Genomic DNA, 26,327 nt, shown 5'->3' on the forward strand with positions numbered 1-26,327 from the left:
TAATTAAATTAAATTATAAACAAAAATAAAAACATTAACCACCATTCCCACCACCAGTAGCCACCATATCCCTTTCCTCCTCCCCTGGCAACAACCCCTTTCCCCAACCGAGTCGCCGCCTTGAACCGCCAGCAGGCCCCTCTCCCTTTCCCCCTTAACCCCGTTGCATCCCTCCCCCTTCCCTAAACCCTAACCCCGACAATTTCTTCTTCAGTTAGAGAATCAACTGAGACAACGATGAGAGCATCAACAATGAGTGGCAGAGGATCCTTGGAGAGATCAGCGACGTGGCGGCGACGACAATAAAGTGGGAGAGAGAGAGAGTAAGTCAAGGAGAGGAAAGGAAAAAAAGGAGAAGAAGCGTGAGGCACCTGACCGGAAACACCCATTAAGGAAGGTCGAGGGTTGTAGTTGGGGTAAGTGGGAAAGGTAGGAGGGTCGGCTGGTGGTCGAGGTGGGTCGCCGGTAGTTGGGGTTTTAAGGCGACGGCTCGGTTGGGGAGAGGGGGCTGCTTCCATGGGGGGGGGGGGAAAGGAAGAGGGTGGTTATTGGTGGTGGGGATGGTGGTTTATGTTTTTAATTTTTGTTTATAATTTAAATTAATTATTAAATGGCTAAGTGAAAGTTATAGGGTAATTAAGAAAAAAAATTAGAGTTATGCATTAGGTTGTCTTGAAGAAAAACAATTTCACAATCGGTTTTCTTTTATTAAAGTATTAAAAATCGGGTTTTTTTGCCAAAAAATTTTTAGAAAGTTTTTTTTTTCCCAGTAAAGTGGTGCATTTAAAGGTTTTTTTTTTTGATAAATTTTCCTATTGTTTAAAAATATATTTTTCCTCAAAGTTCAATTATTCATATTATTCAAAGTTTAATAAGCTCTACACCATAAAAAACAAAACAAATAAACAATCAATCAAAAGGAAGATCAAAAGTATCCTGCTCCCTCCGTTCCCATTTGGCTTTTACGTTTTCATTTTTGGTGTTCCTATTTATTCTTCATATTTAGGATTTTTCTATTTTAAGACAAAAAATTTGGACTACTTTACCCTTGCTTTATTTTTTATTATCTCATATTGCCCTCAATTTTGCATGTACTTTTTCCAATTTTATATTGTTTGGGTACTAATTTCAATGTTCATTATTACTTTCTCTTTCCTCTCTTCTCTTCAATCTTTTCTTTTTCATTAATTTTTGGTAGTAATAGTTTCCTTTACCATCTCCCAATGAATTATGATGACAAAAACAATTGAATGTACTTACTTTATTAATTTTCCTAAATAATCACGCATAATTCTAAACATAAAGAACAAAAAGTAACGGAGAGAGGCCATGTTCTTTTGAGCTTCTGGGCAGAGCAGAGCATGGGTCAGCAGAGCAGAGCAGATTTAAGCAGAGTAGATTTCAGCAGAGCAGAGCAGATTTAAGCAGAGTAGATTTCAGCAGAGCAGAGCATATTTCAGCAGAGCAGAGTAGAGCAGATTTCAGCATTATTGTTATTAATATATTATTATTATTATTGCTATTATTATTATATTAGTATTATTATTATTATTTATTAATTATTATTATTGTTATTATCATCATTATTAAATTATTATTATTGTTATTATTATTTAATTTTAATTATTATTACTATCATTATTGCATTGTACTATTATTATTATTATTATTATTATTACTACTACTACTACTACTACCACTACCACCACTATTATAATTGATTTAGGTGAATGAAAACATAAATAGATGTGACCATCTTTAACATATGTTAATAGTAAATAGATAAAAGACAATGGTTTAAAATATTCAAATTATTACAACCACTAATCAATAACAAAACATAATTAGATTAGAGTTTAACATTGTGGTGAATTAACCATCTACTTCCATATGATCTTCATTTTCAATACCTTCATTGTCATTACTTCTAAGTTAATATTTAATAATCACGCATAATCCACTGTCATCTTGATTTTCATTGTCATTACCTTCATTGTCGCTTTTCGAGCGGTTAGCCCTTCTAATTCGGCGTGCTATACGATGTCGCACTCTGGAGGAAGTGCTTCCTTGTAGGGGTTGTAGCCGTTGCTTTATATGGAGGAAGTAGGTTAATTTTATTTTATTTTTCCAATTTTAAGAACATTGTATGGGTAATTGGGGATAGCATTGGTCTTGGCAAGATTTGTCCATAAACATATTGGTTGGTGTTTCACATAAAAAAAAAAAAAAATTTAAAGATATTGGTTGAAATTCTTGGTTAAATGCACTATATAGTTATTGGTAGCTTTTAGATTAATTATTAATTAATTCAATTTACTTTTTTAATTTCTTTAAATAAAAAAAGGGTGACATCAGTAAAATATCTTCCTTTTTATATCATTACTTTTTATTATAAAAAGATATTGTAGAATTATTATTAGATATGAAGTATTATTATTTCCACAAAAAATATATATTATGTGTTATTATTATGATCAATATATATTTATAAATTATTAGACATTATTAATAAATATTAGGAAAATTTGTCAGAAACAACCTTTTAAAGTGTCCACTTTACTAAAAACAACCTTTTAAATTTTTTTTTGCAACTTCAGACCACATTATAAATTTTTTTTATCAAAGACAACCAAATGCTACTTTCCGGCGTTGACTCTATTTTTCCCGATGTTGACCATTAGTGTGCAACGCACATGACCTCGTATATTGCTTAATACACCAATTTTCCCTCCAATTCACTCGTACAAAAAGAGGGATGAAAGAGAAGCAGGGGTTTTAATAGGAGTTAATTGGAGGGGAAAAGGGGTGTATTAAGCAATATAGGAGGTCACGTGACTCGCACACTCGTGGTCAACATCGGGAAAAATAGAGTCAACGCCGAAAAGTAACATTTGGTTGTCTTTGATAAAAAAATTTTATAATGTGGTCTGAAATTGCAAAAAAAATTTTAAAAGGTTGTTTTAAATAAAGTGGACACTTTAAAAGGTTGTTTCTGACAAATTTTCCTAAATATTATTATAAATATGAATAATTTGTATTGTGAATTATTAATTATTATTATTATTATTAAATATTAACTATAATTATTAATTATTGTTTTACTAATATTATTAATTAATATTAATTCAAAATAGAGCAGATTTTAGCAGAGAAAAACTGAACAGATTAGAGGGGCCGGAGCAGGTAGCAACATCCTCGTCACCATAAGAAAGACTATATAAAGAAGTCTTTGTTGCTACCTAAAAAAAAAAAACAGCGTTCATATGATCATATCATAGTACAATATCAAATTATCTAATCCAAAAAAAAGTCAAGTGACAACACAAAGCCACAAAGGGCCACATTTCACAATCTATAATCTTTTTCAACAAGTGGCACATTTATAAATAAATACTCATGATCCATACCTCGTTACTTCGTTAGTGGTCTTATAATTTGTCACTATTATCACTTGTAGTATTTATTTAATACAAAGTGGTTTTATAAATTAAAAACTTCTGCAAGTTCAGGATTCTTGTTGTCTGCACACGTACACTCCCATTAGCAAAAACCCTCAATTTTTTGAATCAAGGGTTTACTCACTTGAAAATGCCGTAAACCTATCTATAACACCCCAGAAAAGTTCCTCCATTTTTTACCAATCTGAGCACAACCCATTTCGATTCAAGCAAAACCAACCATAACCCAGAAAATTAACTAGAGTTATTTAACCATGGAACCTTCACCTTCAATGGTTCATTTGGCAATGGCGGCCTTCTTTGGTGCTTCATTAATGGCGATTTCTGCTTTGTTCATTCACAAGCGCAGTGTCGATCAAATCCTCGAGCGATTAATCGAAGTTAGGCGTCGAAAGGTGGTGTATCGCGACGCTCGATTGATGGATGGTGAAGTGGAGGAAATTGCAGTATTAGAGGAGGAAGAAGAAGAATTAGGGGTAGAAGATTATGGGGGAGGTGGGAATGAAGGGTTTAATTTGCAAGATGATGATGAGGAAGAGGAGAGAGAAATTAGAGGGCAAATTTGGGGTGTCCCAAGTAAAAATGGGGTGGAGGAAAATTTGGATATGAATTTGATACCTAGTTATGGGATTTCTTCATCAGTGCCTAATTTTGGAAAGTTTTCTAATGATTGGATTGAAGATGATTCCAATAATCATGGTTTATCTTCTTCTCTTGATAAATCACACATGCCCCTGCTTCATAGATATCTCAGAAATGGTATTTTTCTCCATCTTCTTCTAATTTTTATGATTGATTTGATTTGATTAGGAAATGATAAATAATTACATTATATATGATTGATTATTTGATTGAAAAATGAACTAGAAATTATGCATTTGAGGCTTGTATATTTTAAAATGGGTATGGGTTTAATGCCAACTAGCTTCTTGGTTAAATTTATCGGGCAGTGTATGCTGGTATCCAAGACGTGGATGGAACTCCGTCTACATTGTTGCCCTTAGCTGCTCCTTATACGTCAACAAAAGAATTTGTGTGTATTTGGAGCTAGTTGCATAGCGTATTGATAGTGGCATTGACCCGTGAACTTGGTTAGATGCTAAGAGCTCGTTTTCTGAGTGTTGTTTTTGTATCTGCAGCAGATGGTTGCTCATCCGTTCCTTTGGAAGATACAGTAACTTCCAATGGGCATGCTAACGAGCTTAACAATGGAGATCCAATTCCTTCCCAAGATAACAATAATTCTGTAAGTATTTGTGTATGTTAATTTTAGCTTCTGTCTTGGATTGATGCTTTCGAACCTGGTTTATTAATTGTCGATCAGAGTATCAAGCTTGAGCTAGCTGCTTGTCAAATTGATTGGTTTGGTATAATAAAATTTTAAAGGGTTTCCCAGGAGGTCACTCATCCTAATCGGTGGCGGATCCAGGATTTTGTGGGTGGTGGGTCACCAATCACCATTATCCACCGATAACAAATCAATCATCAATAATGCATTGTTAAAAAAAAAATAAATTAGGAGTACTCTATAATAAATATATCCTCTATGTTTTTTTTTTTTAAAATTATTTACATTTGGTATTATTCATGATGATTAAGAAATATTTAAAGTGAAGATAATTTTATTTTTAACTTAATAAATGAAATACTTCGTAAGTAACTAAGTATTACTTTTAAGATTACGTTAATTAAATGAAGACAAGGTAAAATATGGGATATATAGTTGGATGAACATATAACTAATAATGGCATCTTTTTTTAATTGGAAAAGTAGGAATACGTATGGTAGAAGTATTATGTACAATTTCTATAAAAGGAAACGTAAAAAAAAAAAAAAAAAAAAAAAATACGTAAAAGGAATTAAATAGATTAAACAATTCAATTTATCAAATTAATAGATACTCAAAAGTAACAATTTGGATTAGATTAAATAATCAAATTTTATAGTGATTATTGATGATCATATACTATTAGATTACCTATTCTAAGATTTTTTTTTTTTTTTAATGAGGACCCACCATGACAAAGCTTGCATCCGCCAATGATCCTAATACTACTCTTAATCATTGTGACTCATGCCAAGTGATGTGACAAAGTTTTACACTAGTTGTTGCTGGCCAAAACCCTCCTCCTTTATCAGGCTGGTGATACCCACTGGCGGATTTAAATTTTTACTGATTTTGCATATTAAAATTGATTTTTCAATCTTTCACTAGTGTTATTTGTTAATTGAAGTTAATCTTTTTACTATCGATGGATTAAAACCGAGTATTATTGATCACGAAGTAATTTAAGTTGATAAGAACAAAGCCTAATTCTTGGGAAAGAAATTAATGAGAAAGTAAAGATCAGTAACTTCAAATTAGTAACACTTTCGGATATTCTGAAATAAAAAATATATTATGTTGAAGCAAAATCTATTATGCCATTGTTGATTCACTAGTTCTCAATGTCTTCTTGTTCTGGTAGTCTTCTAATGACGAATATGCATTAGAAAATTGTACTTTAAGGTACGTACTATAATCTTTTTTTGTGACATTTTTTTTTTGGTGAAATTTGTTACTAGTTTGACCGTCAATGGATTATGAAGGACAAGATACAGAAAAAATATAGAAGATGTTTTCAATATAAAGCATAATAAGGGGAGATAAGAAATTAAAAAAAAAAAAAAAATCCCCCTCCATCCCTACTCCATTTTCTCCTCTAAAGCTCCAACCTCCATATTAACTTCACTGCCCTTTTGCCCCCTTGAATGACGTCATCATTGGCCAAGGAAAAACCTTTATGTGGTTTGTTAGCTATGCATAACTCCTCTAGTGGTCCCTCACTCACATCCTTTGCTTTCTCCCACCATCAACAGCCACCCCACCGACCTCCGTATTCCCTCTGCTTATCCATACACACTAACACCTTCACATAGGAATTGACTTTGGAGGCATTCCCCATATTTGAAGTGAACAAAATAAAGAGTCCGCTCTTGGTCTTTGATGTAGGCTGGGAAGGGGAGGAGTTGTATGTAGAGGAGAGAGAATGAAAGGCAGAGAATTAGGACTTAGGAGAAAGGTTGTGATGCTGGTGGATTTGGGGAAGGTTGTGTCTGGGTTGAGTATGGGAAGGTGGCTTATTGGGGGATATGTAGAGCTGAGATTCAGTGATCATGACCTCTTTAGTGGAAGAAGGGAGAGGATGGTGTGGTTGGTTGGTAGCAGTACCATGTACCTTGTGGGTTGTGGGGGGTATTTAGGCTGGTAATGCTGGTGGCATTTGGGCTGGTGTTGGTGTTGGTGCCTCAGTGTCGAAAGGGATGTGCGAGGATATATTGTAGGTAGATGCAGCTCGTATGGTGATCTAAAAATCATTTATGGGTTTCCCTTCTTAAGTTTTTTAGGGGGCATTTTTAAAAATTCCCTCGCTAGGGGGGAGGGGGGGGGGCTATTTTGGTGTCTTTCTCATAGACCGCTCTATATGTTGACAGTATTCTTCATGGGGAGGAGAAGTGGAAGGTCATGGTCTGGTAGAGGCTTGGGGTTTCCCCCCTTTCCCCATTTTTATCTTTCAAAAAAATAGTTGTTTTCCCCCTATATTTGATGAAAAAGTCCACCCCAAATCATTGAGTTGTTTTAAACTTTCAACTACCTGCCACAATATCTTCTATTTGGATTATGTTCCGCAATTTCACGAATTGAATATACTTTAGTTGTACATAACTGAGACTCCTTTTTGACGTTATCTACATATGGAGTTTCAGGATAGTAAAGTGACAGTTCAAAAGTCACCTGCTTTACCAGTTGGATACGAGAACCACAACACTATGCAAGATCAGAAATCCAGAGTTGCTGCTTGTGACCGAAAAGCTATTTTAGATTTGCCTGCTAATGTAGAGATAGACATGCCTTCAACTGTTGCTGGAGGCGATGATGCTGAAACCATTCTACCGCTGAAAGCTCCAATACCTGGTTAGCTGATCATCCTGAAACATTAATGCTAGCTTCTTTAATTTTTGTGTAACGTGTTGGCTAGAGGAGGGTCTCTGCAGTGCCCCCTCCTGTACAAGATATGAAAACTTTCATTTAACTAGAATTGCAGTATAGTGTTTGATAATGAAGTAGAAAGCAGACAAGCTGTCAGATTAGAAGGAAAAGTTCATTCCATTAAGAATGACTTTTGAAATTATAGTTTTGCTCTCTCCTTTCTTTCACCAATCATATAAGTGACGTGGATCACTTTTGTGACCACTTGGGCTTTTTTTTTTCCTTTCCACTTAAAATCCCCTGAACTTATACTGAAATTGAACTTTTAAAAGTTTTTAGCCATTTCTATATTTAATGTTTTATTTAGCCCTTGACTGAACTTATTTTTCGGTGAAAAGAACAACCCCCGAGGCCTCCTTCGTTCCTTGAACTTTTCATCTTCTGTAGTACCAATTTGAAAGATGTAACTTATTTAAAATGATCAGCTTTATATGATCTTGCAAAATAAAAATAGGTAGGACATGAGACTGTTTACCTTGTTATGCACATAATTAAAGCACCATGAAGACTACATTACATAGATTATGATAGCCTTATTTATTTGCTGTTGTCATTATTACTTTTCTTTGATATGAAAACCTTGAATTTTGTGAAAGGCAAATTTGAAAGTGCTCACTAGATTTGAGGGCAAACTGAAATCGTTAAGTTGTAAAACTAACGAAGTTGTAGTGACTAGAAGAAAATATAAAAAAATCTAATCAGGAATATGTGTCATATGCTTTTAGGTTCAGATCTGATAAGAGTTGATGCCATACTTGGCCAGTCATATTAGTTTGTTGAAGAAAGAAAATGATTTCTTTAGAGTACTTGAATCTGAAATAGTTTGACAATTAAAGTGGGCTTGGCAAGCTGAATATAATTTATTTGCTGGTGGAGCTTTCTTGCAAAGTTCTGCACGAGGTCACTTTTAAAGCTCTTCATTGATAGTGTTATTTTATTGAAGATGACTTGCTACTGGTTGTTAACTCATATTTACTTGTATTTCACAGGTCGTCTGCAATTTAGTTTGCCTCTTTTTTTAATGCTCTTAGTACCTTGTAGCAATATTCTGTGTATGCCATTTATGCATGTGCAATCATTTTTATATTTTTCATCACTTTGCATCAGCCAAATGAAATACGAGTACCATAATATATGTTTTCCTGTTCAATTTGGTTATCTATACTTTATTCTGCAATATGATGTTTCACCTCCCTCTTAATCTAGCTTGACATTATATTTATCTAAAATGTGAATAGTTCCTTTAAACGTGGAAGAGGAGGAAGTCCAAAAACTGCTTCGTGATTGTTTAGAACTACGGGAGGCTTATGTTTACAAGGAGCAAGTTGCACCATGGACCAAACCAGTTGATTCTACTGCGTCTGGAAAGATTGAAGACCCTTTTAACTTTTCTCCAGTCGAGAAGACTAATGTAAGTTTTTCTTTTCTAGTGAAGGAATTGCATGTGTCTAAACCCTAGTTTACTTACTAGTCCTATTTTGAAGTACTTTAGTTGGCTGGGTTCATACACCTTGAGCTTTGACTGAATTTACTCAATTTTTGAAGCAGCATGATTTTAGGATGGAAGATGGTGTTGTACATGTTTATGCAAGCAAAGACGGTGAGCAGCATAGCTTTATTAGAGAGAGTATCTCTATGGACTCTATCTTTATTTTCTTATATCTTTATCGTTATTCTCATATTTCAGATATGGAAGAGCTTTTTCCTGTTCCAAGTGCAACACAATTTTTCACTGACATGCATCAAGTTTTAAAGGTCGTTTCAAACGGAAATGTCAGTTCCGCTTGCTACCATCGATTACGGTTTCTTGAGGAGGTATTTTATTAAAATAAATTTGTTTCTGTTTTTGCAGCCGTTTAGTGTCTGTTTTATGATAACATGCATCTGATATCCTAACCCCATGCAGAAATTTCGTCTTTATCTGTTAGTAAATGCAGACAGGGAATTTCTGGCTCAGAAGAGTGCACCACATCGTGATTTTTACAATATTAGAAAGGTTGATACACATATCCACCATTCTGCTTGCATGAATCAGAAGCATCTTCTTCGATTTATAAAGTCCAAACTGAGAAAGGAACCTGACGAGGTAGTGTTATTTTCTATCTTGATATCTATTGATGTTGTTGCCTTAGTAAAGTTTTTCTTTTGGAAAACTTCCCTGTAACCTGTTTCGGGCTTCTTTTTTTTTTTTTTTTTTTTTTTTCTTTTTCACATTATTAATTTTTTTCTTTTCTCTTTTTCAATGGTGAATCCTGTAAGACCTAAGTCTTCATTTTTATTGCAAGGTGGTTCACTTTTTGTTTGCCTTATTGCAGGTTGTCATATTTCGGGATGGAAAGTACCTTACTTTAAAAGAAGTTTTTGAGAGTTTGGACTTGACAGGGTAAGTTAGGCCTGACTCTTCTGAAATGCTTCTTTGCTTTCCTGACCCTTCCATATCTTATTTTTCGTCAACTTTTCAGATATGATTTGAATGTTGACTTGTTGGACGTACATGCTGATAAGACTACCTTTCATCGATTTGATAAATTCAATCTCAAATACAATCCTTGTGGACAGAGCAGACTCAGAGAAATCTTCTTAAAGCAGGACAATCTTATCCAAGGTTTATGCATGATTTAATCAGTACTTTTGTTAACTTGGCTAGTCAAAGGAGACTTTTCATCTCTGTAGAAATCAATCAGGATCAAATTTCAATGCTATATCTTAATTATTGCTAATAAAGTATTTTGCAGGACGTTTTTTGGCAGAAGTAACAAAAGAAGTTTTAGTTGATCTCGAGGCTAGCAAATACCAGGTCTGATCTTGGCCAAAATATTAAATTTTTTCTTCTAGAAAGAATATATTGTACTTGGTGTTACTTTTAGATTTTTCTACCTCTGTTTTTTTGGTCGACACGTGTTCCTTTTTAGGAATTATTTTAGTTGATGCGTATTCCTTTTTAGGAAGTTTATTTTTAGTTGACCCCACTACAAACTTGATTAAATAAGCTAAGCACATGCTCTACCCACTTGTGTTAACATTCTCTCTCCTCTTCTTAAAGTGTGTGCCTAAATTGAACGTGTCCTCTATTCTATAACGAAACGGAGGATTTATTAAGGGTGCTTGAGCGTTATATGACTTATTTCAGCATTGCCATGGAAAGTGCACCGCAACTTACTGTGGTTTTTATTTACGAACATGCATGATTCCATTGTGGGTATTAAGGTCAGATTAAGTGGAATTTGATGAAAGAAACCACTTCACATCAGTTTAGAGTTACCATGAGTTGATGGAAATGACCCTTGCACTTTTATTCCACTAAAATTATTTTAATGGCTCAATTGTTATTAGCTCATAAACCATGAGAAAGTTACTCAGTTTCTATATAATTTTGTATCACCAAGTATTTATTTTCTTCATTAATATTTCATCGTGTGCTGACTTCTTTAGTGGTAGTAACTGGTAAGGAAAATAAATGAAGAAAAAGTAGGTATTCTGAAAAGCAGATGCATTACCATAGCTTTTCATATGGTATATCCCATATAAACTTACGCATGAACTCATGCCATTCTCTCGATCTAAAACCTTATATCATGTTGGGTGTTAGTGTCATGCTTGTCATTTCCTGATCTGTTAGAGAACTTATAGATAAGTTTGTGAGTTATTTCTCAGATGGCAGAGTATAGGATCTCCGTATATGGGAGGAAGCAAAGTGAATGGGACCAGCTAGCGAGTTGGTTTATTAACAATGAGATATACAGTGAAAATGCAGTGTGGCTGATTCAGGTATAGTTATGTGTTGCAGCTTATTTGATGTCAGCCTTGTAAAGAGTATATACTTTATATGTAGGTGGTAGGCACTAGACAGTCTTACTACGTGTTTATGAAACTAATAACTAATAAACAAAGTAACAATCAATCGGCTGATGTTTGAAATTCATCCTTGGCTTGAAATCACTTTAAGCAAATGGCGAAAGTATCTAAAACATACATTCTCTAATTTTACCATACACGGTGAATTACACTTGGCAGATACTCTTCTTTTGGGTGAACTGTTTCTGGCATAGTCCAAATGAGTTGAGGAGCACTGCCCCCCCCCCCCCCCCCCTCCCTCCTTCTCCCCTCCCCTCTTTTGGGGAAAGTCATACCTTTGACAATTGTTGTGCATCTAATGTATGCTTCCCTTTATAAACGTGTAACCTTGAGGAATTTTATCTTTCTTGAACAATATCATTGCCTTAAATGTCATAACTGTGCAAAGTTTAACTCGGGTATTCAGTAATTCTCCTGTGAAATGCCATAACCACTTGAAGGAGTACTAGGCTCTTAAGGGAATTAGCAAATGTAGGAGAGACAGCACATCGTCATATGAAGAAAGGCAACAAAAACCACTGAACCACTTAAAATATGTGTATTTAAATTTAAAAGCATGTGTTTTATAGGCACATGCTGCTCCTAGTTGTAGATGGCTAGCTTAAGATTAGCATGTGTATCATTATAATGGTCCAGGTGAAGTTTTATTAGTAGCGTTGAGATCTATTCGTTATCTTGCTATTTGCTTCTGTATAGCCAGTCTGTTGACCAAGATTTTTTCTAACTAATGTCTAAATTATTTTATCTAGCTTCCAAGGCTGTACAATGTGTACAAGAACATGGGAATTGTTACCTCGTTCCAGAACATCATTGATAATATATTCATCCCACTCTTTGAGGTCACAGTTGATCCAAATTCTCATCCCCAGCTACACGTGTTCTTGATGCAGGTAAGTTCTTTTGCTCATTGTATTGTTTATGGAGAGAATTATTATCTATGTGTCCATTGTTTTAATTTTAAAAGTGCTGTTTTTCTCAAGTTGATGTTTAAGATTAGCTGGCTCTTTTCAGCTGGCCTTAAAATCGCAGTGTACTTGTAAGTTGTGACTGTGCCTAGTTATGCATCCACTGGAATTATGACGAATCCCTGCAACAGGTTTCAAAGATCTTGTGCACTGTTCATGGTAGCTATGATTAGATTATCACAATTTTCATTGATCCATTAAAAAAATCCAGAGTCAATTTATTCCATACAACATTTAAATGGGTTTGTTCGGATGAAGCTTTTCTTTTTATTCAATTGAGGTGCAAGTGCTTGTCATTGTGTTATAAACTTATAATTAAGTTCTATGGCAATTGCTTGATTATGTCAGGTTTAGAGCAGAAACAAAAAAAAGGACAGAATGTTTAGGTTAGAATTAGGAACTTGTATTCTGCTTCAATTCTTTCTGTTTGTTTTTCTGCAGGTTGTTGGATTTGATCTTGTAGATGATGAGAGTAAACCAGAGAGGCGACCAACCAAACATATGCCTACACCAGCTGAGTGGACTAATGAATTCAATCCTGCATTTGCATATTACACATATTACGTTTATGCGAACTTGTATACCCTTAATAAGGTTTGTTCTCTTAGCACATGAATTGAGCTTGCACTTAGGGTGGATCTCTGCAGTTTGATTTTTGTGTTCGTTCATTAGTCATCCTTTTCATTGCTTGTTTAAACTCTTGTGGGATTCTAAACTTCTCTTGTCCTTTTCCATCCATAGCTTCGTGAATCAAAAGGATTTCCAACAATCAAACTTCGTCCTCATTGTGGAGAGGTTGCTTTCTACACTCATTTCTGTTTGTGTGCTTCTGTCATGTCCTTATTATTAATTATTTTAGTTAGATGTGATTCAGACATTTGTGATCTTTTACAGGCTGGTGATGTTGACCATCTGTCTGCTGGGTTCCTTTTATGCCATAATATATCACATGGGATCAATTTGCGGAAATCTCCAGTACTGCAATATCTGTATTATCTTGCTCAGGTTAAGTTTTACTACTTATATTTAAAATTAGTACTCTTACTAGTGTCTGCCGGAGCCAAGCTCGGAATATTATTATAAAACAATTTTTTTTTCTTTTTTTTTTTTTTTTTTTCTGAATTTGCATATTAAAAATCTTTTATTATTTTATAAACGAAATTAGAAATCTTTTATTATTTTATAAACGAAATTAGGAAATAGGAATTAAGACTATCAAAGGTATTGCTGATAATTGATCTTTTCATTGTTTTAGAACTGTAGAAAAACTCAGGCAGGAAACTTTCTAATGAAGTGTTGACACATGTAAATCTAGGTTGTTTTATGTTTCTGTTTTAGTATGGAGTATAAATTAAACATGTATGCTTTCTAAGACATGGAAGGTTAGTTTACTCAATAATTCCTGCTTACTCTTTTCATTTCTTTGTTTACCTGTTCTTGGTAGTTTCTCTTATCAATTGCACCTTTATTATATTTATTGTGCAGGTTGGATTGGCTATGTCTCCACTGAGCAATAACTCCCTTTTCCTTGACTATCACCGCAACCCATTTCCAATGTTTTTCCAGCGAGGTCTAAATGTCTCTCTCTCGTCTGATGATCCTTTACAAATTCATTTGACAAAGGAGGCACTTGTTGAAGAATACAGTGTTGCTGCACAGGTATGCATCATACCTGGTGGCATGATTGTCTTGATTATATTTGCACACTGTTGTTTACTCCTCTTCTCCCTCCAGGTTTGGAAGCTCAGTGCTTGTGACTTGTGTGAGGTAGCCAGGAATTCTGTCTACCAGTCTGGATTTTCGCATGCAGCAAAGGTGATAACCCTTGATTTTTTTTCTTTGAATTAAAATTGGTATACAAGTGCAGACCAGTAGACCACTATTAATAGGGCTTCTTGAAACTGTACTCCGTAGAGATAAAGAAAATGCTTTAAAGAAATTGAAGTGTTTGTAGAATGTGCTACATTGTTTGAACTCGGAAATTTGTGCCCAGTACATTTTCTTGTTTTCTAGTATGGAGAAAATTTATAAGGGAATAATCAATGCAATTTTGCAATGATAAAAAGAACAGCTGTCATTATTTTTGTCACAGCAGGGAAAGCATCCTGAGTAGGAAAAAAATAATAATGCAGAGTTGCTGTTAGTGGATTCAGTTTTCTTTGTTTATTTGTACTTATTTTGCTAATACTCTCCATACGCATTGAGCTTTTTGAGCCAATTTTTCAAAAAACAATACTCTACTAATCAAATTGCTTATTCAGTTTGTAAACTTCAGTGTATTAGATTGATTAGAACAATTACAAGAATTACAAATAACTCCGGTTAAAGGAATCATGTTTTTGGGAATTCTGCTTCTTGGTGTCTTTAGTTATGATGTATTTGCTACTTAATTTATTGTCTTATGTAACTACAAATATCCTTTTGACCTTGTTTATTCTGGTACTTGTAATAGCTGCATTGGCTTGGAGGCAAATATTTCTTGAGAGGCCCAGAAAGTAATGATATCCACAAGACAAATGTTCCTAAACTGCGCATAGCATTCCGACATGAAGTAATTGTTTATTTGCAAACTTGCAGGTCTGATTGTACTCGAATGTGATGATGCCTTAAAATTAATATGCTTATATTTCTTTCTACAGACCTGGAAGGAGGAAATGCAGTATGTCTACTCTGGAATAGCAAGGATCCCGGAAGAAATCAACGATTATTGAGGGAAGAGATAATTGTAGATGTGAAATTTCATATTCTAACATCATGTTGGTGCTCACCATATTGGTCTTACCAACAAAAAAAATGTCCAAAATTTTGGAAAGAATGTGGCATTTTGTTCAAGTATATATGGATATCCTTGAAATTTCTTGCTGTTATTTGACATGTTGCCCCCTACCCTTTCTGTGTATTAAGGTCCACGTATCATGCCTTCCTCAGACTTTGAATATTCGATAGGAGCATGTATAAGTAGGTTGTACATAGTATGTTTAGACCAGTATATCTGGCTGCCATGTGAATCTATCCAAATCCACACCTTTTTCTGCATTAGTTGACCCCTTCCACCTGACCAAGTCAATTGGCATGGATTTTAAGATCCTTTGGGACCATGAAAGTACCTTTCAGGTTTCTAGCATTATCCAAAACTACAGCTGCTGTTACGAGAGATGATACTGCTGCAGTGTACTTAGAAGAGCTTATGGAACCTTTAGGTTGCAAGAAATGTGCAGGTGTTTCGAGGGGACAAAGGAATTCCAGATCTGTCACTGTTTATATAATTCAAGCCCTTTAATCAGCATACTTCGTTCTTTGCTCAGCTGGGACCTAGTATAGGTTTACTTCATCCATAGGAACACACGATGACCGTCCATCAGGTTTCTTCCTTGCAAAGCTTGATAAGATCTAAAGGGATATAACACATTTACAAGGCCCTTGAAAGAGAGAGGCACCCTTTTGTGGTTTTGCGCCTTTTCCCTAGCTCACTCCGCCTTGCATTTTAGAGGCTCTAGCGTGTCCTCTTCGGTCCATATGTTACGACTTACAACTTTACAAGGTAGTTCAACCGAACCCTCAACCGAATCCTAGTTAGTTCCCTGCTTCCAATGATGTATTCTCAAAGTTGGCCAAACATATGTGCAGCATGCCCATGTGCTTTGAAATTCTTCTTCAATTGTGATGGGTTTTGGATGATACGAAACAATATCGTTTAGGATTTGTGTAAAACAAACTACAACATGGAGATGAGCTGATGACTGCTGAGTTTTGGATGCGTGCATGAATTTGGGAATTTCACTCTTTTATTAATTTTTCAAATTTTTTAAATCAAAGAAAACTACTACGAAGCACATTAAAGCCATTTCCAATGGTGAGAGCAAAAGCTAAATGATGTTAACTTAAAAAACAGAGGAAGTATGATTTTAAATAGGCAAAATTGACTTCAATAGCATCAACTATTAAGTTTGATGCAGAGAATAGCACAGCCTTAATCGGGTGCACTCCACATTACAAACTATTAAGTTTGGTGCAGAAAATGTCACAAATGATATCGGAGACCATAAATTCTACCGAAAAATCATGTTTTTATTAATTTAATATTTTTAACAAATTTCACCCATTTAAAAAAAATTCTCTCACCTATTTAATTAATTTACTGTCCTAAGAACATGCCCCATTTATTTTAATTCAGTTATTAACCCCAATTTGTAAAAGTTAATATTACTTCTTGAATAACACCAATGTAAACGAGGAAGAAGATGAACATCAATCTTAAAATCCTAGCCAATTAATTGGCACAAGACATTCTTTAAATTGTATTTTGGTAAATTATGAAACTCAATTTTGACATCTATGCTGAATACATGCATTTGGTTATTATTATTATTATATTTTTATATACATTTTATGTTATTAGGGTATTCTCTTGGTATTATGATGATTTGTTGAAATTGATGTGTTGTTTGGATGAATTTGTATAATTTGTGTCGTGAGATTTTTATTTTGCCAAACATAATCCAATTTATTGCAATTCATCATGAATAATTAGGGAGCACGTGCTATGTATCATAAAGTAAATTAATAATTTAGGGAAAATTAAAAAGGGTGAGAATTGGTAAAAAAAAAAAAATTAAAAAAAACACTTTTTTGACGTCATTTATGACATTTTATGCACCAAACTTAATAGTTTAGGCCAATTATCCAGATTGGTAAATAAAAAAGACCCCTAGCGATAATTTGATAAAAAAACTTATTCTGGCGATAATTTGGTAAAAAAAGCTAATCATATGCAACAATTTGGTTAAAATAATAAACTCTGGCGGCATTTAGACCAAAAAATCTAATTTTTTCCGACAAACTCTTTAAAATTCCTAATTTAATTTGTTTTTGTGTTTTAAAATTTATTTTTCCTATTTAAAATTTTGAATTAATATGTCATCCTCTTTATATTTTGCTAGATTCCGCCACCAAATTTATTTCCAACCCCTTTTAAAAAAAAAATCGTTAATAAGGGTATGAAACTTAAATAAAAATTGATACTTTAACATTTTTTTTTTCTTGAAATTGTTATTTCCATAAAAAAAAAAAAAGGTTGGTAAAAAAGTCACGAAAAACAAACTAAATTAAGCATTCGCAAGTAATTTATCGGAAATTTTTGTATTTTTTGAGTTAATTGTTGCCTGAGATTATATTATTTACCAAATTGTCGCTTAGGGTTAGTTATTGTTGTCGGAGATATTTTTTTTACCAATTTGTCGTTAAGGGTCTTTTTTTATTTACCAATCTGGTCAATTGGCTTAATAGTTTGTGATGTAGAATGCACTCGATTAAGGTTGTGCTATTCTCTACACCCAACCTATATTTGGTGCTATTGAGACTAATTTTGCCTTTAAAAAAAATTGGATGTATTTTTTACTACGTTTTTTTTCTTAAAATATAATATTGGGTAATATTAACTTTTCTTAAAAAAATCAAAGAAAATTAATTACGAAATTGCCATTAGATAAAAGTATGTCCATAGAAGATAAAGGGTTTGTTTGTAAATGACTTTTCATTGGCTTCTTGATTGGCTTTTGACTTTTTCATTTGGTCAAACATCCAAAATTTATGTTTGGTAAATGACTTTTTTAGCCAGCTAAAAAGCTGGCTTTTAAGCCAAAATGAAAAAGTTACTTGGAGTAGCTTTTGGCTACTTAAGTTACTAATTACATCTAACAACCAATTTTAGCAAACATGTTTTTAGAATAATAAAAAGTCAAACAACCAACAAAAAAGCCAATACAACCAGCCAGTCAAACTAGCCAACAACCAACAACCAATTATCAAACAAGACCAAACTTGGAATTTGTAGTGTATAGAGTGTAAGAGTACAAGTATAAGTAAGCCCATCAAAGCTATCTCCACTCCCCCCACTTTTCCTCCAAAACCTCCTCATCGCCGCTACCCTCCTTCGTCCTTTCCCTGAGGGCGAACCCTAAATCTCTCTATTTCTCTCTTCCACCACCTCCAATGGCGGCAACATCTACTTCCTCCGAACCCACCTCCGCCGCCGAGGGACCCGTCCTCAGCGTCATCACCAAACGTCTTCGCGCTCTCCGCAAGAAGCTCAACCGCATCTCTCAAATGGAGGACTCCGTTGCTCAAGGCAAAACCCTTAACAAAGAACAACAAGACGTTCTTCGCTCTAAACCAGCCGTTGTCGCTCTCATCGACGAGCTCGATAAGCTTCGCGCTCCTCTTACCACTGCCGTCGAAGAAGAACATTCCCTCGCTGTCGCTACCTCCAAAACGACGCCGTCTTCCTCGCCGGCGGAACACCAGTCGCCGGAGGAAGTTGCGCCGGATGTAGAGGATCATCGTTCGTCGGAGAATGACGACGACAACAAAGAGGGTGTTGTTAAGGATCTGTTGTATTTGATGTATTTTGGGAGTTTGTTTGACGTGAAGCCTCAAGGTGACTTCACTTCATTGATGTTGACGCGGACTCATGAGCGTGGTTGCTGTTTAACCTACGATTATGTCACTGATGATGCTACTGATCTCCTTGTTGAGCGCGATTTGGATTTGATTTCAGCGTTGCAGGGTTTGATGGTTTCGCGGCCGGCGAATTCGGCTTTGTCGCATCAAAATGCGTTGGATATGTGCGTTCAGCATGCTCAACTCTGGTTAAAAAATTCCGATCAGACTATTGATCCTCAATCCAATATTACATGTAATTTTTTGTATAATTCTAATTCGTTTTTCTTTGATTGTGTTGTTTGATTGAATTTTATATTGAATTGATGGTTGGAGTGTTGTGTTGGTTTGGTCAGATGCTGGGTTGAAGGAGAAATTGAATAAGATTATGGCTTCGGACTACTTCACTGCCACACCGCAGATGAAGGGGCCTGGGGAAGTGGCGGCTGCCGCCGCGGTTGGAAATTTCGGGTCTTTCCAGGTTCCGATGCACGAGAATATGGTGCCTGTTGAAGTACCCGTGCACATTGAGGGATCCGCTGAGCAATATCAGGATACGGTAAATAACTAAGTTATTGACTAGTTTGATTCTTTTGTGGCACCAAATTTATCAAGTTTAATTATTTTCTTGTGATGTGCATAAGGTGTTAATGTCATTGCAAAACATTTTTTAACTTATTGATTTATGGAAATAGAAATCAAAAGGTTTTACATACTCCTTCAAATTTCAAAAAACGGGTTTTGTTTTAGGGTTTATGAGAATGCTTTGTATACGATTTATAGTATTTGATGATCAAGCCCTGGACACTTGTTGCGGGTGGGCAAGAATGGGTTATTGTGATATTCATGTCATCAGCTATTTGGAAATGTTAAAATTATGGCATATTAGTAATGAGAATAAATTATATTAAAATAAGTGAAGCATATATTGAATTTCTCTCATTTGGGAACACAGATAGCCTTGTTTGCAACTATTTATGTATATAGTATTATGTTTTTTTTGCACCACGCTATTAATTTTTAGAATATTGTTGCAAATCATGAAGGTACGCCTTTGCAAACTTCTTGTGTAACCCTATGAAGATTGTTAGATATGTTATCTTGTTGATTGATACATGCCTTTGCAAACTTTTTGTGTAACCCTATGAAGATTGTTAGATATGTTAGATATGTTATCTTGTTGATTGATATTCAAACCTTGCTTGTATGGTTGTATATGTATGACACTATGATGTGCTTTGGGATCCCTTAATCAGTTTTATTACCTAAATTTTGGTGCTTGTTTGCTGCCGCTAAGTAATTTTAAAATCTTACGTAATGTCGTGAGCATTTGGTGCATCTCATCTCATGCTTTATAACTTAAATGCAACAATTATGTAAACCACACAACTTGATAAGTTAATTGATTTGTGTTCAATATTAGGAGAAAAATTGAGGCCCGATTATTCGTTAAAGATTGGGTAATTGTGTTTTTCTTGTTGTATAGGTCTATAGGGGATTTTGGCATGTCTTAATTTCATAGCCAATGCCCCACTAGGTGTATGTACTATCTCCGATTTTTTTTAGTTGTAACTTTGGAATATTTTATATCTCACAAATAATACCCTAAAGTTGCAACTAATAAAAATCGGAGGTAGTAGATAATACCAAATTTTTTTTTTTTGGTTTTTTTTTTTTTTTTTTTTTTTTTTTTTGGGTTGTTCTACCCGGTTCATCCTTTGGGCTAATACGGATTCGGGATCAGTTTTGTGTGGTTAGGTTCCAGTTCCCTCCCAATTGTTTTTGCGGGGGATCAAACACGAGTCCTGCCTATCAAGTGTAGTCCCAATCACCACTACACCAATATTTTATTGGTAGATAACACCAATAATTGGGGAGGTTGCTAGCTATTGCTTTGTCGCAGTTTACAATATATATATAGTTCGAATGAAGAATTATTGTTAAATATATACACGAAATAATTACTTTTGGTTCATGTAGTCGACCCCACTTATAGGATTAATGCTTTGATTGATTGATTACATTTTGATTATTTTTCCTTTTAATTTTTAATATATTTGGATTCTAGTTTTATACATTTATGCCACCAAGTGTACTGTTAGTAGTGATAAAATATGCAGCAACTAATACAATGATGCTGGATAAGTACTTTTGATGATGCCTATATTATCTAAACAATGGCCTTGGCAAACAAATGGGGACACTGTTGTTTGTTTACTGGCTTGGGTCCTTGTGACTCGTAACTCGTAAGTTTGGGATGTTTTGATATTTGGGGAGTGCAATTTATATATAGTTCTGATAAAAAAGTGTGCATCCAGCCTAGAAGGGTTGCATTTGATGATAGTTTCCTGGTTTCTCTGTTTCATTCTTAAAACAAAATTACTTCATACCAAAAATATTGCAAATAATAAAAAGTAGGTAAAAAGCTGGTATGAGACCACAAACATGTGAATTACATATTAAACCCAAGTATGAAAGGTACGAACCCTAATGCACTACTTTAAACATTACCATCTTGAATTATTTATAATTAAAATTTCTAAATTGATTTGAAAGCATAAATTGAGGCATAGTAATGAAGTTTACACATGACTGTTGTTTCTTATCTAAAAGTCATAGAAGATGGGTGAATGGTAGGGAATAAATAGTGTAGAAACTCCATTGTTGTAATATTTTTGGAATGGAGGAAGTATTTTTCTTTTGATAATCTTGTCTAAATCTGCCCTACACCTCTAAGTCCGCCATTTTTTGTATTCAACCTTAGAGGAAATTGACCATTTTCTCTTGCTTACTCTATCTTTAACCTCATCTGAATAAGTTTGATGACCTTCCAATTTTAATATTATCGACATATTTCATCCTTGTCCGATGACCTCCCAATTTTAATATTATCGACATATTTCATCCTTGTCGATGATAACACGGAATAATAAAATTTGGTTCATGTAGCCGACTCCACTTATAAGATTGGCTTTGATTGATTGATTAACATATTTCATCCTTCGGAAGATTCAAAGTGATTACTGTAATATAAACTCAATGTGACCGGATGTGATTAGTGACCAATTAAGATTTTCATATACTCCCTCCGTTCTTTGTTGTTCTATCCACTTTCTGTTTTAGGCCGTTCTTTAATGTTCGACCCACTTTACTTTATTCTATTTATGGCATATCCTTTTTTCTATCTAACCTTACCCACAACAGTTATAAGTATACCTTTACTTACTCTCTCTCTCTTACTTATTCACCTTTTCCTTATTGCAAGTTTAGCCCCAAGTCTTAAAACTTGGATGTGACATCATTTTTTGTGGGGAGGTTCCCAGTGAAAATGATGTCATCAAATTCTTGTTTAAGACTCACTAAGATTTGTCCAATTTTATCACTTTACCCCTAAGACTCAAATATATGACTTGTTAAGATTTACTAAGACTTGTCCAAATTTATCACTTTAGTCCTAAAACTCAAATTGGTAGAAAAGTGTAAAAAAAAAAATGGATAATAAAAATAAAATTAAGGTGGGTCTCAATTTCAAGTATTAAGTTGAGTCTTTTGAGACTTGCTTGAGATTTAAGAAGAAAAATGGGGGAAGTCTAAAACATAAGTCTTAAAACTCAAAAACTTGCTCATACACAAACCACCTTTTTACATTCTTTTTCCTATTTTTATCTTACACCCACTCATATTGTTCAATAATTTCTTAAACTGCGTATCTATAGTAAGTGAGTGGAACACAAATGAAGAATTGAGGTAGTAGTTGGTTTTGTGTCTTTTAGTGTATTAATAGTTGTGTTAAGTAGAGTTGGTTGTGGTTTGAGTGTGTGTCTTGTTTATTGGTTAGTGTATTGATATATCTCCTTTTTATAAGATCTCTAGTTTGCCATTCATATCTTCTTCTTCTTCTTTTTTTTTTTTTTTTTTTTTTTTTGAATTTTATTAAAGTTGATCTTAAATAAGTCCTACATTCATACCCATTTCATTTCACTACCTTAAATATCTTAAGATAACAGCTTCAGTTTAGTTTAGTTTAGTTCAGATAAATAGAATTCAGAAAAGAACGGAATTTTGTTGGGTTAAGATTTTGTGACTTTCTATGTTGTCACCATTGGGAAATCCTATAATCCGCTAGCAACAACTAAGGTGCTCTTTTCCTTTTTGTAGAATACTTAATCTCTCTCTAAGTTTTTTCAAATAACTTCTATATGGTCACCAAGTCTGAATGTAAACCTCACATCAGAAGTATGCCACATCCCTTGTCTTTTTTTTTGCTAGTTGGCATCAGGCGAATGTAATGTCTTATAATTAGGTAGTCATTACCATTTGAAGATGTCTGTTGCTGATAGATTTCCATGTAGTACTGTTGTTGTACTGGACCTACTGGTAATTGTGGGAGAGCATAAATAGTACTGTGACAGGAAGTGTTGGCTTTTTTTAGAAAAACTGAGCATCATTGTTGATTTCGTACTTGGTAGATGTCTTTGGGTTTAGGCCACACCTTGAGGGATTAGGCATAAAGGGCTTCTTAAGGGCTGCTTTTTTAGTCGTGAGGAGCAAGTTGTGAAATGCTGTTTTGTCTGCTATACCATGTAATTTTTGACGCTTATGGGGGTGGGGAGGGTGTTTAAAAAGGTTGGCATGTTGGGGGTAACATGATGTGGTTTTTGTTCCTGTTTAATAGTGCTATTGGATTTCGTTGGTGTGCTTGAGCTGATGTAGGATTTAAAATTTCTGTTCGTCCCCCCCCCCCCCCTTCTCCCTTCCAAAACAAAAAAAGGAAAATTTGTTAAAAAAAATCTTTTAAAAGCACCACTTTGCAAAAAAAAACCTTTTAAAGCGTTTTTTGCAAACAAAAACCATCACCTTGCATTTTTTTGTAAGATGAAACACCTGTGTGTACTATTCTGACGTTGGCTGCGATTTTCAGGCATTGACCTCTTCTTTTTCTTATGTGCACCCAATTAATTTGCTATTTACACTCTCCTTCTCTCTTATTTCCCTCTTATCTATCCCAACAAAACTCGGCAACATTGCCGGTGATAAACCCACTAAAATCACCACCATAAACAACCCTATGATCCTAAAACTCCTCCTAATCTTCGTTGCCATAACATCCACTGGAAAAGCTTGCCTTGGTTGTGAACCCATTCCTTGCGATTTTTTTAAAGTCGAATTTCAACCGGTCGAGCTTTCAATTTCCAATTGTGTTGTTCTTCTAGTAGAAAGCTAAGGGTAAGTTATTAAAATTAAAAATGGAAACAAACCCATCTCCACCCATCTCCACCCATCTCCACCAACACTAGCTACCATCCCTCCTCAATTCTCAACCAATCTCCACCAACACCATTGCATCTCACAGGAGCACCATCTCTATCTCTTGGATCTGATTTTTCTAGGGTGGGGATGGATTTTCAAGTAGGCGGGGTGGATTTTCAAGAACTGGGTGGTCAATTGGTAATAGTTGTGGGTTTTTCGGGTGGTAGGGATGAACTTATGGTAGTATGAGTGGATAATCGGGATGTCAATTGGACTTTGAGTGGGTGGTATGGATTTTTGGGGGTGTGGGTGGTGCGTAAGAGTGAATGAACTGCTCATTCACTTGTAAATGGGTTTTTTTGTCGATTTCGTTGTTAAATTGTCGGCGAGCCGGCGAAGTAGTGGTGGACCTTGGTGGTTAGGGAGGTTTGATTAATCGGAAATGAATTACAATTTTTCGCTCTGGCATGAGTTGCAAATTGTTGGTGAGGTTCAGCTTCCAATTAGGTGTAAATAACAAAAATAAAGAAGTCAATGCCTGAAAATCGTAGTCAATGCCGGAATAGTACATACAGGTTTCATCTTACAAAAAAATGCATGTTGGTGGTTTTTGTTTGCTAAAAACGCTTTAAAAGGTTTATTTCCGCAAAATGGTGCTTTTAAACGATTTTTTTTCGTCAAATTTTCCAAAAAAAAAAAAAAAAAATCACAGACATCAGCAGCCCCTTTTTTTTTTTTGGGAGAAAGATGAGGCTACATCAGTAATCCTACTATATTTTTTTAATCACAATTCTCTAAACATTGAATCCCCAATATCTGTGTGCTCACTCTGAAAAATTAATTATACTGGTATGTAACCATTTTCTCCCCAAAAACAATATAACACCAAATTAAATTAACTTTTCCATAACTACCACTTCTATTGCCAGTAAATTTTGTGCAGTGGCATAGATACACACTTGTTATGATGTTTACAAGGTTAGCCTAGGAGCTTTACTGACTTTTATTATTGGACAATTACAGGAGGAGAATTTGGCTAATTATGAAGATTATGAAACAAGGGAACATCAAGTTGGCAGTGCTGAGGAGTTTCAGAAGGTCTGTTATTGGTTTGACAGCACTAATTTGTTCTGTTTAATTGTTTATCAGTGAATTTAATATTTAGTGCTTTTGTCTCTTAGGATGACTTGGAGGCAGGAAATGCTCCTGAAACAAACTCAGCCCAACGGCCCCAAACAGAACAAGGACAATTACAGGCTGAGGAAGAGCATGGCTACAGAAATGTGGACTTCAGGGAGCAGCAGTACAATCCAAGAAGAGGCATGAGAGGTGGCCGTGGAGGTGTAGGTGGTCGTAGAGGTTACCCTAATGGCCGAGGTGGCAGGGGTAGTGGCAGGGGAGGTGGGCCTCACCAGAATGGACGTGGTCAGTATTATGACAACTACAACCCTAGAAACTTCTACAATAAACGAGGTGGCAGGGGAGGAGGTGGTAATGGTGGGAACCCATATTACAACCATTCTGCTGAACAAGGCAATCATGCTGAAGCAAATATGGGGGTTGCATCATAACACGTGCAAAATAGGTTGTCTTTTGGTTATTAGCTCATTGTTGGTGGGTTCTGGTGATTTTGCTGTGTGCTGGGCATAGTAGCATTTGTAGGTCTATTTATGAATTCACCAATTTAGTTGCCTCCTTTGGGCACTGCTCTTTTGTACTTAAGCGAATGGATGGTTTTATAAAAACCCTCTAATATAACATGACCTGGAGAAGTCATTATCGTTTGTCTAGCAAATTTCTTTGCTTGATAATTTCTTTGTTTGCTTGGGTGTTAATATGCTCTATGCTTTATGTGAAAACTTATCTTGCTTGCTGAATCAGACCACATATCCTAATTTACAGGTGCAGAGGTAAATATAGGGTTACCTGAGGGTGTGATGGTTGTTTGATTGGACCCAAGATGTTGCACAATCAAGGGTTTGCGACTTTGTGGGAGTTGCACTTCCTGGGAAGTGTACTAGTGTAGGTAGTTTTTGTTGAAGTAGTAGATGCTCACCTATGTAGTAGAAGCAACTTCTATCTTGCGCATTGTCTTGTCCTTTTGTTCTACTGTCTTTTTCGCGTCTTTTTGTCCATGGACTTGCATGTTTTTAAGCTCTATTGACCGCGTACTTCACTATTTGATTCTGTACACATTCATGTCTATTGTCTTATGTACCTTGATCTGACTATAATACTTAGTATTCTTTGTAAGTGAGATTATAATATGAATCATGTGGCGCTTTTTAAAATTGAATTAGGATGCTAAAACTGAGCAGTATCAGTGCTTT

The 26,327-nt window shown here is 35.0% G+C and overlaps 2 protein-coding genes across 3 annotated transcripts; both read left to right on the forward strand.

Annotated features, from left to right (window-relative positions):
• The first annotated feature begins 3,497 nt into the window (after positions 1-3,497).
• On the forward strand, positions 3,498-15,262 carry LOC145564055 (AMP deaminase-like). 2 transcript variants are annotated; one of them, XM_081624410.1, is made up of 19 exons: positions 3,498-4,217; positions 4,601-4,704; positions 7,207-7,414; positions 8,728-8,900; positions 9,038-9,089; positions 9,177-9,304; positions 9,396-9,575; positions 9,805-9,872; positions 9,952-10,094; positions 10,225-10,286; positions 11,144-11,257; positions 12,094-12,234; positions 12,751-12,903; positions 13,051-13,104; positions 13,204-13,314; positions 13,795-13,968; positions 14,044-14,124; positions 14,762-14,860; positions 14,949-15,262. In XM_081624410.1, the coding sequence occupies exons 1-19, from the start codon at positions 3,713-3,715 to the stop codon at positions 15,018-15,020; spliced, it is 2,622 nt and encodes an 873-aa protein (XP_081480536.1). In that variant the 5' UTR covers positions 3,498-3,712; the 3' UTR covers positions 15,021-15,262. The 2 variants fall into 2 exon arrangements, with proteins under 2 accessions (XP_081480536.1, XP_081480534.1); XM_081624408.1 differs by having other exon boundaries at positions 4,598-4,704; positions 14,949-15,261.
• A 2,930-nt stretch (positions 15,263-18,192) lies between these two features.
• LOC145562506 (uncharacterized) lies at positions 18,193-25,792 on the forward strand. Its single transcript, XM_081622806.1, has 4 exons — positions 18,193-19,003; positions 19,104-19,306; positions 25,021-25,095; positions 25,179-25,792. The coding sequence occupies exons 1-4, from the start codon at positions 18,301-18,303 to the stop codon at positions 25,566-25,568; spliced, it is 1,371 nt and encodes a 456-aa protein (XP_081478932.1). The 5' UTR covers positions 18,193-18,300; the 3' UTR covers positions 25,569-25,792.
• The last annotated feature ends 535 nt before the right edge of the window (positions 25,793-26,327 follow it).

The sequence above is a fragment of the Chenopodium album genome, chromosome 10 (assembly GCF_948465745.1).
Source record: "Chenopodium album chromosome 10, dcCheAlbu1.1, whole genome shotgun sequence".
In the NCBI taxonomy this organism is placed as follows: domain Eukaryota; kingdom Viridiplantae; phylum Streptophyta; class Magnoliopsida; order Caryophyllales; family Amaranthaceae; genus Chenopodium; species Chenopodium album.

Excerpts from the sequence above, each read along its gene's own strand:
- LOC145564055 (XM_081624408.1), top strand. The coding sequence starts at position 3,713 with ATGGAACCTTCACCTTCAATGGTTCATTTGGCAATGGCGGCCTTCTTT. Across the intron at positions 10,095-10,224 it reads GCAGGACAATCTTATCCAAG|GACGTTTTTTGGCAGAAGTA; the intron begins GTTTATGCATGA and ends AGTATTTTGCAG. Across the intron at positions 14,125-14,761 it reads GATTTTCGCATGCAGCAAAG|CTGCATTGGCTTGGAGGCAA; the intron begins GTGATAACCCTT and ends TACTTGTAATAG.
- LOC145562506 (XM_081622806.1), top strand. The coding sequence starts at position 18,301 with ATGGCGGCAACATCTACTTCCTCCGAACCCACCTCCGCCGCCGAGGGA. Across the intron at positions 19,004-19,103 it reads TCCTCAATCCAATATTACAT|ATGCTGGGTTGAAGGAGAAA; the intron begins GTAATTTTTTGT and ends TGGTTTGGTCAG. Across the intron at positions 25,096-25,178 it reads GTGCTGAGGAGTTTCAGAAG|GATGACTTGGAGGCAGGAAA; the intron begins GTCTGTTATTGG and ends TTTGTCTCTTAG.